This window comes from Neoarius graeffei, chromosome 11 (genome assembly GCF_027579695.1).
Source record: "Neoarius graeffei isolate fNeoGra1 chromosome 11, fNeoGra1.pri, whole genome shotgun sequence".
Lineage (NCBI taxonomy): Eukaryota > Metazoa > Chordata > Actinopteri > Siluriformes > Ariidae > Neoarius > Neoarius graeffei.
The window spans coordinates 55,886,939-55,900,320 of record NC_083579.1 but is presented as its reverse complement, the minus strand read 5'-3'; the positions used below and the strand labels follow the sequence as shown (position 1 = coordinate 55,900,320).

Sequence of the window (13,382 nt, the reverse complement as noted above, 5' to 3'; positions counted from 1 at the left end):
GCCCCGTGGCCGGCGAGGGCCTTTCTGTGCAGAGTTTGCATGTTCTCCCCGTGTCCACGTGGGTTTCCTCCGGGTGCTCCGGTTTCCCCCACAGTCCAAAGACATGCAGGTTAGGTTAACTGGTGACTCTAAATTGACCGTGAGTGTGAATGGTTGTCTGTGTCTATGTGTCAGCCCTGTGATGACCTGGCGACTTGTCCAGGGTGTACCCCGCCTTTCGCCCGTAGTCAGCTGGGATAGGCTCCAGCTTGCCTGCGACCCTGTAGAACAGGATAAAGCGGCTACAGATAATGAGATGAGATGAGAAACTTAAATAATAGATGTAAATCTCATCTCATTATCTCTAGCCGCTTTATCCTGTTCTACAGGGTTGCAGGCAAGCTGGAGCCTATCCCAGCTGACTACGGGCGAAAGGCGGGGTACACCCTGGACAAGTCGCCAGGTCATCACAGGGCTGACACATAGACACAGACAACCATTCACACTCACATTCACACCTACGGTCAATTTAGAGTCACCAGTTAACCTAACCTGCATGTCTTTGGACTGTGGGGGAAACCGGAGCACCCGGAGGAAACCCACGCGGACACGGGGAGAACATGCAAACTCCGCACAGAAAGGCCCTCGCCGGCCCCGGGGCTCGAACCCAGGACCTTCTTGCTGTGAGGCGACAGCGCTAACCACTACACCACCGTGCCGCCCTAGATGTAAATATAAGACAAAATTAACTGTTGGATTTTTAAGCATTTATTTTGGTATGTCCAACTCAAATAATCACTTAAGTGATTTTCAGAGATTTTATTAAGGTAGTATACTTTTTTATTATTGTGATATTTACTAAGGCCCTGAATGATTTTTTTTAGAGTGTTACTTCACTGTTGCGCTGACAGCACCGACTCGCGGTTAAGCTAGGGTTGGCCTTCGAGAAGGCTGAGGGTGATAAATTTTTGGTCCCTCCCACTGTAGTTCAATATCTGATTGGTTAATTCATCTGTCACTTCCTACATAAACATACCCTGCCATGACCTTCTGTCCCGGCCATGAAGTCCTAACCAATGAGTGAGCCGGCTCTAAACTCTTCTCAGCCTAGACACAACAAACAAAAAAATCTCATTGGATAACTTGATTTTAATGTTTTCAGAACAGTAATGCTTTCATTTCTGAAACAAATTTGATAGAAAAATGAGGCCAAATTAGAATTAGAAGAGAATAATTATAATTAAATTATGCAAGAAAGTAAAGAATGAAAGAAATTAAATATAGCATTTGAAATGCTGATATGTTTGGGTCTTCTCTGAAGGCCTAGAAGGCCCTGACAGTTCCTCTCTGGAAAAAGTTAATGTTGACCTTTCTATTTTAGCCAGCATTAACTTTTCAGCAGTTGTGCTACCGTATAGTAGCTCTTCTGTGGGATTGGACCATATGGGCTAGCCTTTGTGCCCCATGCGAATCAATGAGCCTTCGATTCACAACCATGCTAATATTCAATGTATCTGCACTCTTGCTTGTGCAATATTGCCTAATTTTTTTTTTACATATCTCTGAGCAGTAGGGTGCATCAGTTGCCCCCTAAAAATGAAAAGTTCCTCCGATCATGATTTGTTTTTATGTTCCTTTTGGTAAGAAAACACACTGGGTGAAATATTTTGACAAAATTCAAAAGTTTAATGGTGGCACCAGGAGCTCAAAGTTATGGAAAAAGCTGCTATTTTATGACTTTTATAACAAAATTTCGATCACTTTTCATGAAACATTATGGCAACTTATAGAGTATACCAAATATCTTAGATACTGTAGACAGTATGTCTAGAATGTCTAAAAATATTTGGAGGTTTATTTTAGGGTGTCACTAGCATTATCTATCAATGTTATAACCCTGGTTTTAAGCTTGCCGCCTATGCATATGCTAGCCCCTATTAAATGCAAATGTTCTTAACATGATCTCTGGGTCACAAGAAATCAATAAATGGAGTCCAACATTGTGATTCAAACCTTACGCGAAAACATAAAATAAGCGTTTTTTGGCAAAAAATGAACCTCATGGTGCCACCATTAGACTTTTGAATATGGTCAAAAAAATTTACAGGACGTCTTTATTGGTGAAAAGGAACACCCAAACAAAAATGCATCGGATTTTATGAAAGTGAGGGCAACTGATGCACCGTACTGAACAGTTCTACAGCTGTGGAAAGAAATACATGGCTTAACATTATAATTGAACCATGCTGATTGATTGATTGATTGATTGATTGATTGATTGATTGATTGATTGATTGATTGATTGATTAAGCAAGCCATTCATTCAAGTCGCATTCAATCTGAAAAGGAAGCTTAGGACATGTCAGTACAGCTACAATGACTTTATTGGCAAATTAAGCACATGGTACATTCTGGCCATAATGTGGTTCAATAATAGTTTTTCAAATGCAGTGTACTATTAGAATGGCTAGTTTTTTTTAAATCAGGATTTTAGTTCCATACAGCTAGGTAAACTTTGTCTGAATAACTACTGTATGTGCCACTATTTTGGGTCTAACTTGTTTTCAGCAGAGAGACAATATGGAAAAGGAGTCAGAACAAAGCATGGTCATGAGGGCAATTGTTTTAGACTTCCAGGCAGGAACTTGCCTTCAGAAAAGACAAAAGAAGTGTGCGGATAAATATTATTTCCGGTTAGGACTACTCTCTAAACAGGATGAGACTGTTTGAATAAGGCATTTCAGAGCTGAGCGCATTAGAGGCCTACGAGTAGCATCTAGTCCGGGATATGATCTGGATATAAGTGCGTTAAATCTGTGGGAAGATGCTCTGCGCTCTGATCGCGGTGCTGTGCGCTCTGTTGGCTGCTGAAAGAGCGACATGTACCACTCGCCAGTGCACAGCCAAAGCCTGCTTCACTCTCCACACAGAACTTGTACTGTTTGAGAAAGCGAACAAAAACTGCTACGAAAACGGCGGCTATTTGATTACAATAAGAGACTATCATGACTTAGAAGCTGTGAAGTCAGTTCTCGCGTTAGCCGGGAAGATTTTGGTGCAGGGAAAAGTCTGGATAGGACTGAAGCTTTCTAAAGGGAAATGTGTGCTCAGCGACAAGGAGCTGCGCGGCTTCACATGGATCTCTGGCGCCTCGGATTCCTCCTTCTCCAACTGGGGAAAGGAACCGAGCAGCACGTGTACGGAGGATCGCTGCGTCACGCTCTCGACTGCAACCGGGGAACTCAAATGGAGTGATGGATCTTGTAGAGAACCCGCGCTTTATATGTGTGTGTATTACTTTAAAGGTATGTGCAAACCTCTGCTACTTGCGGGACCAGGAGAGATCAATTACTCTCTTCCATTTTTAAAAGTGCCACTTCAACAGCTTGGTGGTTTGACTATGTTACCTCATGCAACATTCGCTGATATAAGCTGCGCTTATGACAGTGCTATGAACACTCGTGCGGTGTGTAAAGAACGGGGCGCACAATTCGCTTGGGAAGAACCAGGACCTTTTTGCGCCTCGGCAAAGCGGAGTTGCAAAACCAGAAACGGAGGATGTGATCAGCTGTGCTTTGATGATGATACCGGAGTGCGTTGTGAATGTGAAAAAGACTACTACCTCGGCGACGATCAAGTCACATGTTTCCTGAAAGACGCCTGCCACGATTCACCCTGCGAACACGGGTGCGCGTCAAAACCCACTGGGTTTACGTGCACGTGTCGAAAGGGATTTGAGCTTTCCGAAGACCAGGTTAGCTGCAAAGATGTTGACGAATGTACCCAGGATATTTGCAAAGGTCATATATGTCACAATAACCCAGGGGGCTATGAGTGTGAGTGTAAGAAAGGCTTTCAGTCCGTTGATGGCAAGTGCGAGGACATAGACGAATGCGCAAAACCGGTGTGCGCGCGTCACGCCACGTGTCTCAATTCTGATGGTTCGTTCTCTTGTTACTGCTCTTCTGGCTTTAAGAAGTATCAAGAGCAGTGTGTAGATATTGACGAATGTCTGAATCGGCCTTGTGAAGGTATATGCAGCAATACGGATGGCAGCTACACGTGTTCCTGTGGCCCAGGTTTCCGCTTAGCTGAGAACGGTATTAGCTGTGTTCCGGAACCAAAGCGCACAACAACTTCACATGATTTCAAAATAATATTAACTGAAAGGTTGGATCAGCCTGCAGTAATCACAGTCACGCCACGTTTAAGCACTGAGACGACTGCGGAAACGCACCAAAGCGTGCGCACAGATGGCTCAGTTGTCGGGTCTTGGATTCTGGTGTATGCGTTGAGCACGGTGATCCCCCTTCTCCTGCTGATCACAGTCACTGCTGTTATCGCCATGCACCGCTGGAATCGCTCACGCAAACACGCCAAGAAGAAAGGTGCTACAGCAGACAGCTACTGCTGGGTGTCTTCTGGATACACAGCACAGTTAGAAACACAACGGAACAAAATATACTGACGATGTTTGACGAGGAAAAAACAAAACAAAACCTGAACCACTGTTTTAATTTTGATGGGAATGCAAATTTGATTTTTTTTTTTTTTTTTACATACTATCACTTCTACTTTGAATTCTTTGGATTTTTTGTATCTTTGTGTTTTTGTTTATTAATAAGACTTGACATTTGATACAAGACATTCTTACTGCATCACTGAACCACTGATCAAATCACCTCTCCAATAGCTCTGTAATAATTCTTTATGTAAGTACACACACACACACACACACACACGAACCCTGGATCTCACAATGTGGTGTAGGGACTCTCAGGGATCCTTTGCACACACATAGCCAGCAGGTCCACAGTTATCATTTTCATATAATGTGCTGAATGTAGAGATTACTATAGCTACATCAACTACAACTACTACTATCAGCTACAACCAACATTACAAAGTTATACACTCTAAAACTTTTCACAGGGGTTAGAGCTTACTTAAAGGTTCTACCGTGAACTTGTTTTAATAAACACTCACTTAGGGTTTTGTAAAGAACCTTTAAAGATTCCCACTGAGAAACAGAGTTTTTTTTTTATTTAACCTTTTTATGGGTGTGAGTGTTGTAGCTGTCATTTAATTATTATACTTATATGCTTGGCTGATCAGAGTAATTGAATGGGTTTCAGATGATACCAATCACACCAATGGTTTTCTTAAAGGAAGCTCCAGAACTTGAAAACAAGCATAAATAATGTCAAGTTGAAGCTAATTGTAGTCGTAATGAAACTAGCATTGTTTACAAAATACAAAATGTTTTAAATCTATCTTCGAACACGTTGTAAGTGGTTTTGGTTGAGTGGGTGATAAATTCAGGAATCAAAAATCTATAATGGCTTGAAGCGTTGTGCCTAATAGTTGGGTTATTATAATAAAATAAATATTAGTCTCAATCATATATGGTCTGTGAGATTTTTTTCTGGCCTTATGAATTTGCTTCCATATTTTATTAATATAAAGTTTTCAGATATTGATATTAGGATTTATTTTCACATAATATATTGCCCTAATAGGGGCGGCACGGTGGTGTAGTGGTTAGCGCTGTCACCTCACAGCAAGAAGGTCCAGGTTCGAGCCCCGTGGCTGGCGAGGGCCTTTTTGTGCGGAGTTTGCATGTTCTCCCTGTGTCCGTGTGGGTTTCCTCCGGGTGCTCCGGTTTCCCCCACAGTCCAAAGACATGCAGGTTAGGTTAACTGCTGACTCTAAATTGACCGTAGGTGTGAATGTGAGTGTGAATGGTTGTCTGTGTCCAGGGTGTACCCCGCCTTTCGCCCGTAGTCAGCTGGGATAGGCTCCAGCTTGCCTGCGACCCTGTAGAACAGGATAAAGCGGCTGGAGATAATGAGATGAGATGAGATATTTGAGCCAAATTTAACAATCAAAAATAATCAATATATCAAAAAGTGGAAGCGTGTTGAGTACATCTACCCTCATGACTAGAGTGAGCTTTTTAAACACATCTATAGCAGTGGCAACTCATGTCTAGAGACTTTGGTGAGACTGGACATTAATAACCATAGAAACAAAACATAAACAAAATTAAGTCAAAGGTCTGTCACAATTGATTTATGCTGAAGACCACAAAATTTTAGCATAATTTTTGACTAACCTGGTGTATAGGCAGTCAAGTGTTGCCCACATACTGTCATCCACCATACAGTCTAGCAGCTTTGAACCACAGACATACTTTTTCATCTTTGTTACTTTATTTCCTTTCACCAGTGAGGCACACAAAAGAGCTAATATGATTAACCAGGGTTGCAAGGTTTCAGCAAAATTTCCAGCCTATTAGCATCTCAGAAAGCACACAACAATCCTGAAATTAGTCTAAATCATTTGGGAACTGGAATATGGTTACTTATTTTTCCTCTGCCTTTGCATGGGAAACTACATCAATAGGGTGCACACACATTTCTGATTTATGGACATAATCCACTCTATAATTCCCTTTTCCCTCTCCCAATTCCAATTTAATATCTTAAAATAGAAATGGTTCTGTCCATCAAAGACACACTCTGATTGTTGGACTTATGATTGTATTTCACTGGGGAGGGGTTGAGCAAGAAATTACACATCGAGGAGGTGTTTCCTTCTTCTTTCAGCATTTACTAAGGTGTCCAAGCAAGGACCCCAGCATTTTGGCTCACACATGAGATAAGTCTCCATACAATAAAGAATTCACTGAAGAATGGATTCCTACAGACCAGCCATCATGTTTTTCATTTTAATCTCATTCCATGCGGGACAGACTCTGCGCTGTGCATGTAAAGAAGATTTCAGAACTTGCGCAAGTATTCACAATATGCAAGCTAACTTCACAACTGCTCAGCAGATCTGCATGAAAAATGGAGGTAAATTATTAACACCATGGAGTAAAATTATTGGCAGTTTGCTTTTCAACAAAACAGGACACTTCTGGATTGGCACTGGATGTGATTGTTTAAGCAGCAAAAGGAATTCTCAAGGTGATATTGCGACTCTGAACAGAGGAGGGGAAGGTGTGGAGTGTTCCTCACAGTGCATATCAGTTTCTAGTAACAGGGAATTAGCTAAGCGCTCGTGTGAGGAACAAGCTGACGGCTTTTTGTGTGATGGCATTGACTGGGAGAACTGCTGGGAGTCTCAACCATCTGAAGTGCAAATTCTGAATAAGAAAGACTGTGGACTTGCTCCATGTGAGCACAAATGTGAAGAGGTTCCCGGAGGCCACATGTGTTCCTGTTTTAAACGGTACAGGCCACGCAGGAAAAATCCAGAATATTGTGAATCGTCCTGCAATTCTGACTCATGCCCACTGCCTTGCCCCACGTGTAGGTGTCCTGATGGCTTCCTGAAAGATGAAGCACAGTGCACAGATTTAGACGAATGTGATTTGAATGACCACAACTGTGCACAAAAATGCAGGAACACAATCGGAAGTTACAAGTGCTCTTGCGATGAAGGGTTCATGCTGGTAAACAGATCTGAATGTGTTCGCCTTATAAATCCTACTCCAGTAACTGCTACACTTGTTACACAGTCTGTAAATTACGAATTGAGTCATGCGGCTTTTGGGACTCCAGCAGAATATATTGGCCTTATATTGTTTATCCTGCTGGTCATACCTGCTCTGATAGGACTTCTGTATTATTTCCGAAAAAGCAAGGGTGATGTACTTCTAAAAGATGGCAATGCATCAGATGACACCATGGTTCAAGAGGCACAGTTACAACTGTAAAATGTCTTCTTGTTTTTATGACAAGTAATAACTTCTTGGATAACACTTTTATTTTTATTGAATTTAAATTACATGTTGAAATAATGTTTTTAATTTCTTACATTTATGAGCTCATGTCAATGTAAACATTTATCACTACAAATGATGGTTAGATTAAACCTATTTACCCATAAATGCAGAAAATAAATGCAGATTTCTTTAGTCTGAATAACTCTGCAGTGATAACAAAAATGTACTGTCTTAATTAAAGGAGTAATGATGGAGAGTGTTGTATACCAATGATATCTGAGAAACAGTAAAAGACACTTTACTGAGAAAAGAAGCTAAAGTGAAGCATGATTTAACTCTGCTTAAAATATCTTATAGTATATATACTTAACTACCAAAATATTTGGGTATGAAAACAGAGAAAGAGCAGGAGGATTCAGAATGACATTTTTATGCCAAACAATAATGTGTTTTTATATTAGTCTATCTGTAAAACAATAAAGACAAACAATACATGCCTTTCAATGTAACTTTCAATGTAAGCAATTTTGAAATTTCACCATATTCTTGTCTGTATCAAGGTTTAATTAATCATACTGTGGTGACGTTGTACAAAATTAATCATACTATGATGTTGCATGAAATCCAGACTTACACCAGGCATTTAAGCAAGAATGGAATAACTGACACTACTTGTGCAATATTAATACCATGCAGTGTGAGATCAACTGTGGTAATACTGTAATAATTAACCTTGATAAATGAAAAGACTACTAGTATTTCTTTAAGTTAGTAAAAGACTCACTTTCTAGAATAATGTTGAGCTTGTGATTATTCCACATTACGTGAAATATTGTGGATTTTGTGATCTTTGATGACTGAACTGTTACATTGCCATAGGCGCTACAATTTTCAGTGATAAGAGAAAACAGTTCCCCCCCCCCCCAAAAAAAAAAAAAAAATCTATCCCTACGAGTTACATGTCAATCCTGAGATCGAGATGCTGACCTCTTCTGCTCCTCGGACCTGCCTGATCCATCCTGATGCCCTATGCCTGGTTGGAGTCTCATCACATCGCTCCTGTGGAGGATGGCCCCATATGGACAGTTGAAAGTCACACCTGGAGGACACTCTGGACACTCACAGTAATGCTTTTATGACTGAGGACTACAGTTGACTTGCTAACTTTAGGACTGCGGTTGTCATGAACAGTTTTGCACTCAAGTTTCCATCAATGAAGAGATATAACATCAACGAAACTGACTTCATGTTAAAACTGTTAATGTTATAGTCATGTTGTCTGTTGTTGCCCAAATGAGGATGGGTTCCCTTTTGAGTCTGGTTCCTCTTGAGGTTTCTTCCTCATGTCATCTGAGGGAGTTTTTCCTTGCCACCATCGCCACAGGCTCGCTCACTGGGGATAGATTAGGGATAAAACTAGCTCATGTTTTAAGTCATTCAAATTCTGTAAAGCTGCTTTGCAACAATGTTTATTGTTAAAAGTGCTATACAAATAAACTTGACTTGACAGTTGACAGCTGACCTGGGCTAACTAGCCATGATTTATGACATTTTTCAGTCATATGTACACAGTTTGAATCAGTCAAATTCACTGATTTCAAACCTCCACTGATGCTGCTGATCTTCCAAAACTGCATGCCCTTACTAAGTTTCAGGTAGCAGTTTGCGAGCTGACTGAGGTGCCAATGTAGTTTGTCATCCGATTTTGTCATTTAGCCAACTCTGTTGATGGAAAACGAGCTACAGGCTACCTGTTAAAACAGAGCCAAACTGATTCTCCATTCAGATGAATAATTCACTCTAGTTATTTTAGAGAAGTCAGATTGACTATAAACACAGATTTATTAAAGGATAAAAAATATTTATTTACTTTCTATACACAATCATTCAAAGTCATCTGCAAGGCATAAAGCAGTAATGAGTCACCTGTGAATCTACTGGGAACAAAGTCAAAATCACAATGGGCTCTTTAAAAATGACATGTGAAGAGCCCTTCTGGTAATTGGACAAGAAAAAGTTAATGAAAGTGTTCATGGAAATATTTGTAATCTGAAAGCTTAAGCTCATAGTAGACTACATCTGTCTAAGCCAAGTTACAGGATGGTATTAAAGTAGTAAAATATGTTAGAGTGAACTCTAAACAGTGTGGTCAGGTCAAATGCTTTATTGATACTTATCAGACCATCTCTTGCTTTTGGTTTGACTGCATGGTCATTTTCTCCCCTACCCAAAATAACACAACTTTAGCTTGCTAGTTGGCTTGCTAGCTAAATGTACTGCAAATAATTGTCTACAGCAGATATTCTCAAACTTTTTACAGCCAAGGACGTTAATGTAGTCCTAAAACAAAAACAACAAACAAAAATCCACAGACACCCTCGGTACAGACTTATTTTTTGAACATAAACTATTTAAATATCATTTTACAGCAATATAAAAATAAATACTTGAAAAAAGTTCCCGAGGCTGACATCAGCAGCATCAATCCATGGGCCCAACAGTCCAGGTAAGAGGTGGTGATGCAATGATGTAGGAAACACCCTCACTTCTCTCCCATACTCTGTTGCCTTACCATCTTTTACAGTACATTGTACATTTTTCTCCACACATTCTCCCCAATTTGGCCTGGCCAATTTCCACCCACTTCCTAACCCCCCCATTTTACACAATGGCTACTAACTGGGGAGGGTGGGGCAAACACCTATGTCCTCTGAGATAAGTGAAGCCAACCTCTGCATCTTTTTGAACTGCTGTTTATGGAGCCTTACAGGGCAGTACACCACACAATGCTATCTGCATACACAAGCTCACAGGTGGGGAGAAACAGCATGTCATCCCTTCCACCCCAGGAGCACAGCTAGTTTTGCTCCCTTGGCCTCGGGTGCTGGCCAGGGGTCCTACTGCTCCTGATGAAGTGAAGTGGTTGGAAGGCCATTGTAAATTTTCTGGTGAGTCTTTTCCATAGGATATTCATCCTCACCCCTGGATTTATAAAATAATGTACCTCATATAGTAACCACTGAGTGCAATGTTTTATATGGAAAAAAAAGTCACTTTAAATATACAATTCAGCAAGCACACATTGTGGAGGACATAAGCTATTGTAGACAATGTTAGATGTCAGACTTTCAGCTCGAGTGCTAAACTTAGCACTCACACCAAACATATTTTGACTGAAAAGCTACATTTGGGATGAGTGGAAAACCTTTGGAAAAATTCCCAAATCAGTCCTTAATGAAAAGCAAAACTCTGACACTATTTCCATTTTGAGGGTAAAAAATAAAGTCTGTCTTTAGCCTACAATATGCATGCCTGTGTTCAGTGGCCACTGAACAGTGACGGGAATCCGCTGAGCCAGAAATGACACAAATACATGTAGGAGGGGTTTCCTTCCTCTTTCAACAATACTTGAGGCACTAGAGTGCTTAAAGTTTTTCATCCCAGCATTTTGGCTCACACATGAGATAAGTCTGTATATGATAAAGAATTTGCTGGAGAATGGATTCCTACAGACCAGTCATATCATTTATTATTTTAATCTTCTTCCATGTGGGACATCCACTGTGCTATCCAGCCCATCTGCATATTACTGTTAACCACATATAAATCCTTGCAAGGCCACTTCCAGCTTGACATCCACCATGTTGCACAGTATGGAGATAATCAGGATTTACTAGCAAACTAACTCTTCTGTGAACATTGCTGTTCAACTCTGAGGAAGAACAGAATGTTTTAAGAAAAATCTATGATCTCTAGGCGTTGTATATTTTTGGAAGAAAGTACAGAGGGTTACTTCGCTGTTTAATCAAAACATGCCAGTCGGTGATTTGGCTAAGCTAAATTGCTCTTCATTGTGAATGAGTACATCAATGTGTGTTGGCATAGTGCCTCTCAGTGGACTGGCATCTCAGCCAGGGTGTATTCTCACCTCATGTCCTGTGTCCCCACCAATAAGCTCTGGATCCACTGCAACCCTGACAAGGATAAAGAGGTGGCTGAAAGTGAGTGAATGAGTGAGCAAATGAGAAAAAGGGACAGTGATCAGGTATTGTATATTTTTCTTTGATGATATCCACCTGAGGCTTGTTACTCATATCTGATTTCATGTTGAAAATTTAAAAGGTTTAGTGTTAATTACAAACATGGGATTTGTAGCAACTCGGATGGGTGGGTGGAGCACAGAAGGACGGCAGGCCAGAACTGAGTTCACAAACACATTTATTACAGCTTTTCAGCCTTAACTATACTTTGATCAACAATATACACACACACCACACACACACACACACACGTGTTCTGGTCGGGAGAGAGCCCACTCTGCTCTCGCTCTCTCCTTAAATAGGGCGCGGCTCCTGGGAAGACACACAAACACAGGTTAATTAACATCAGGTGTAGTGATTCTGCCACTTACCTTCCCTGACTCCGCCCTCCGGTCACAGACTGACGCTTGACCACGCCCCCACTGCCACATACCCCCACCGCCCGACTCAGGCCGGGCAGCCGTCCAGCCCGCAGCCGACTCCCCCCCAACGGGAGAGGAAGTCCGCCACGACCATCTGCACCCCCAGCCTGTGGACCACCTTGAAGTTAAAGGGTTGGAGTGCCAGATACCAACGGGTGATCCGCGCGTTGGCATCCTTCATGCGGTGGAGCCATTGGAGGGGCGCGTGGTCCGAACAGAGGGTCAATGGGCGTCCCAGCAGGTAGTAATGGAGGGCGAGGACTGCCCACTTGATGGCCAGGCACTCCTTCTCTATGGTGCTGTAGCGCCCCTCACGCACTGACAGCTTCCGACTTATGTACAGCACTGGGCGATCCTCCCCCTCCACCTCCTGGGACAAAACAGCCCCCAGCCCTCTGTCCGACGCGTCCGTCTGCAATATAATAGGGAGAGAAAAGTCAGGGGAGTGTAACAGTGGCCCCCCACACAGTGCAGCCTTTACCTCAGAAAAAGCCCGCTGGCACTGCTCCGTCCACTGGACCGGATCTGGTGCCCCCTTTTTAGTGAGATCAGTCAGCGGGCTGGTGACGTCCGAATAATTAGGTATAAACCTACGATAATAGCCAGCCAGCCCCAGGAACTGTCTCACTACCTTTTTGGTCTTGGGCCTCGGGCAGGCCGCAATTGCCGCTGTCTTGTTAATTTGGGGACGCACCTGCCCGTTGCCCAAGTGGAAGCCCAGATACCATACTTCCACCCGCCCAATCGCACACTTCTTCGGGTTGGCTGTGAGACCCGCCCGCCTCAGCGACCTAAGGACGGCCCTCAGATGTTGGAGGTGCCTCGGCCAGTCATTACTATAGATAATGATATTATCGAGATAGGCAGCCGCATAGGCGGCGTGGGGGCGAAGGACCCTATCCATCAGCCGCTGAAATGTAGCGGGCGCCCCAAACAGCCCAAAAGGAAGTGTGACAAACTAGTGTAAGCCGAACGGTGTGGAAAAGGCCATTTTTTCTCGGGATAATGGAGTCAAGGGGATCTGCCAATAACCCTTTGTTAAATCCAGTGTCGAGTAAAAGCGAGCCGTGCCTAGTCGATCGAGCAACTCATCAATACGAGGCATTGGGTACGCGTCAAATTTAGAAACCGCGTTGACCTTCCTATAGTCGACACAGAACCGGACCGATCCGTCAGCCTTGGGAACCAAGACCACTGGGCTGCTCCAGT

General features: G+C 42.4%; 2 protein-coding genes across 2 annotated transcripts; both read left to right on the top strand.

Annotated features, from left to right (window-relative positions):
* Window positions 1-2,662: 2,662 nt before the first annotated feature.
* LOC132894454 (complement component C1q receptor) lies at window positions 2,663-5,378 on the top strand. Its single transcript, XM_060934287.1, has one exon. It carries the CDS (start codon window positions 2,804-2,806, stop codon window positions 4,445-4,447), a length of 1,644 nt encoding a protein of 547 aa, XP_060790270.1. The 5' UTR covers window positions 2,663-2,803; the 3' UTR covers window positions 4,448-5,378.
* A 94-nt stretch (window positions 5,379-5,472) lies between these two features.
* On the top strand, window positions 5,473-9,232 carry LOC132894455 (signal peptide, CUB and EGF-like domain-containing protein 1). The gene has a single exon (XM_060934288.1). The coding sequence runs from the start codon at window positions 6,674-6,676 to the stop codon at window positions 7,700-7,702; it is 1,029 nt and encodes a 342-aa protein (XP_060790271.1). The 5' UTR covers window positions 5,473-6,673; the 3' UTR covers window positions 7,703-9,232.
* The last annotated feature ends 4,150 nt before the right edge of the window (window positions 9,233-13,382 follow it).

Excerpts from the sequence above, each read along its gene's own strand:
- LOC132894454 (XM_060934287.1), top strand. The coding sequence starts at position 2,804 with ATGCTCTGCGCTCTGATCGCGGTGCTGTGCGCTCTGTTGGCTGCTGAA.
- LOC132894455 (XM_060934288.1), top strand. The coding sequence starts at position 6,674 with ATGGATTCCTACAGACCAGCCATCATGTTTTTCATTTTAATCTCATTC.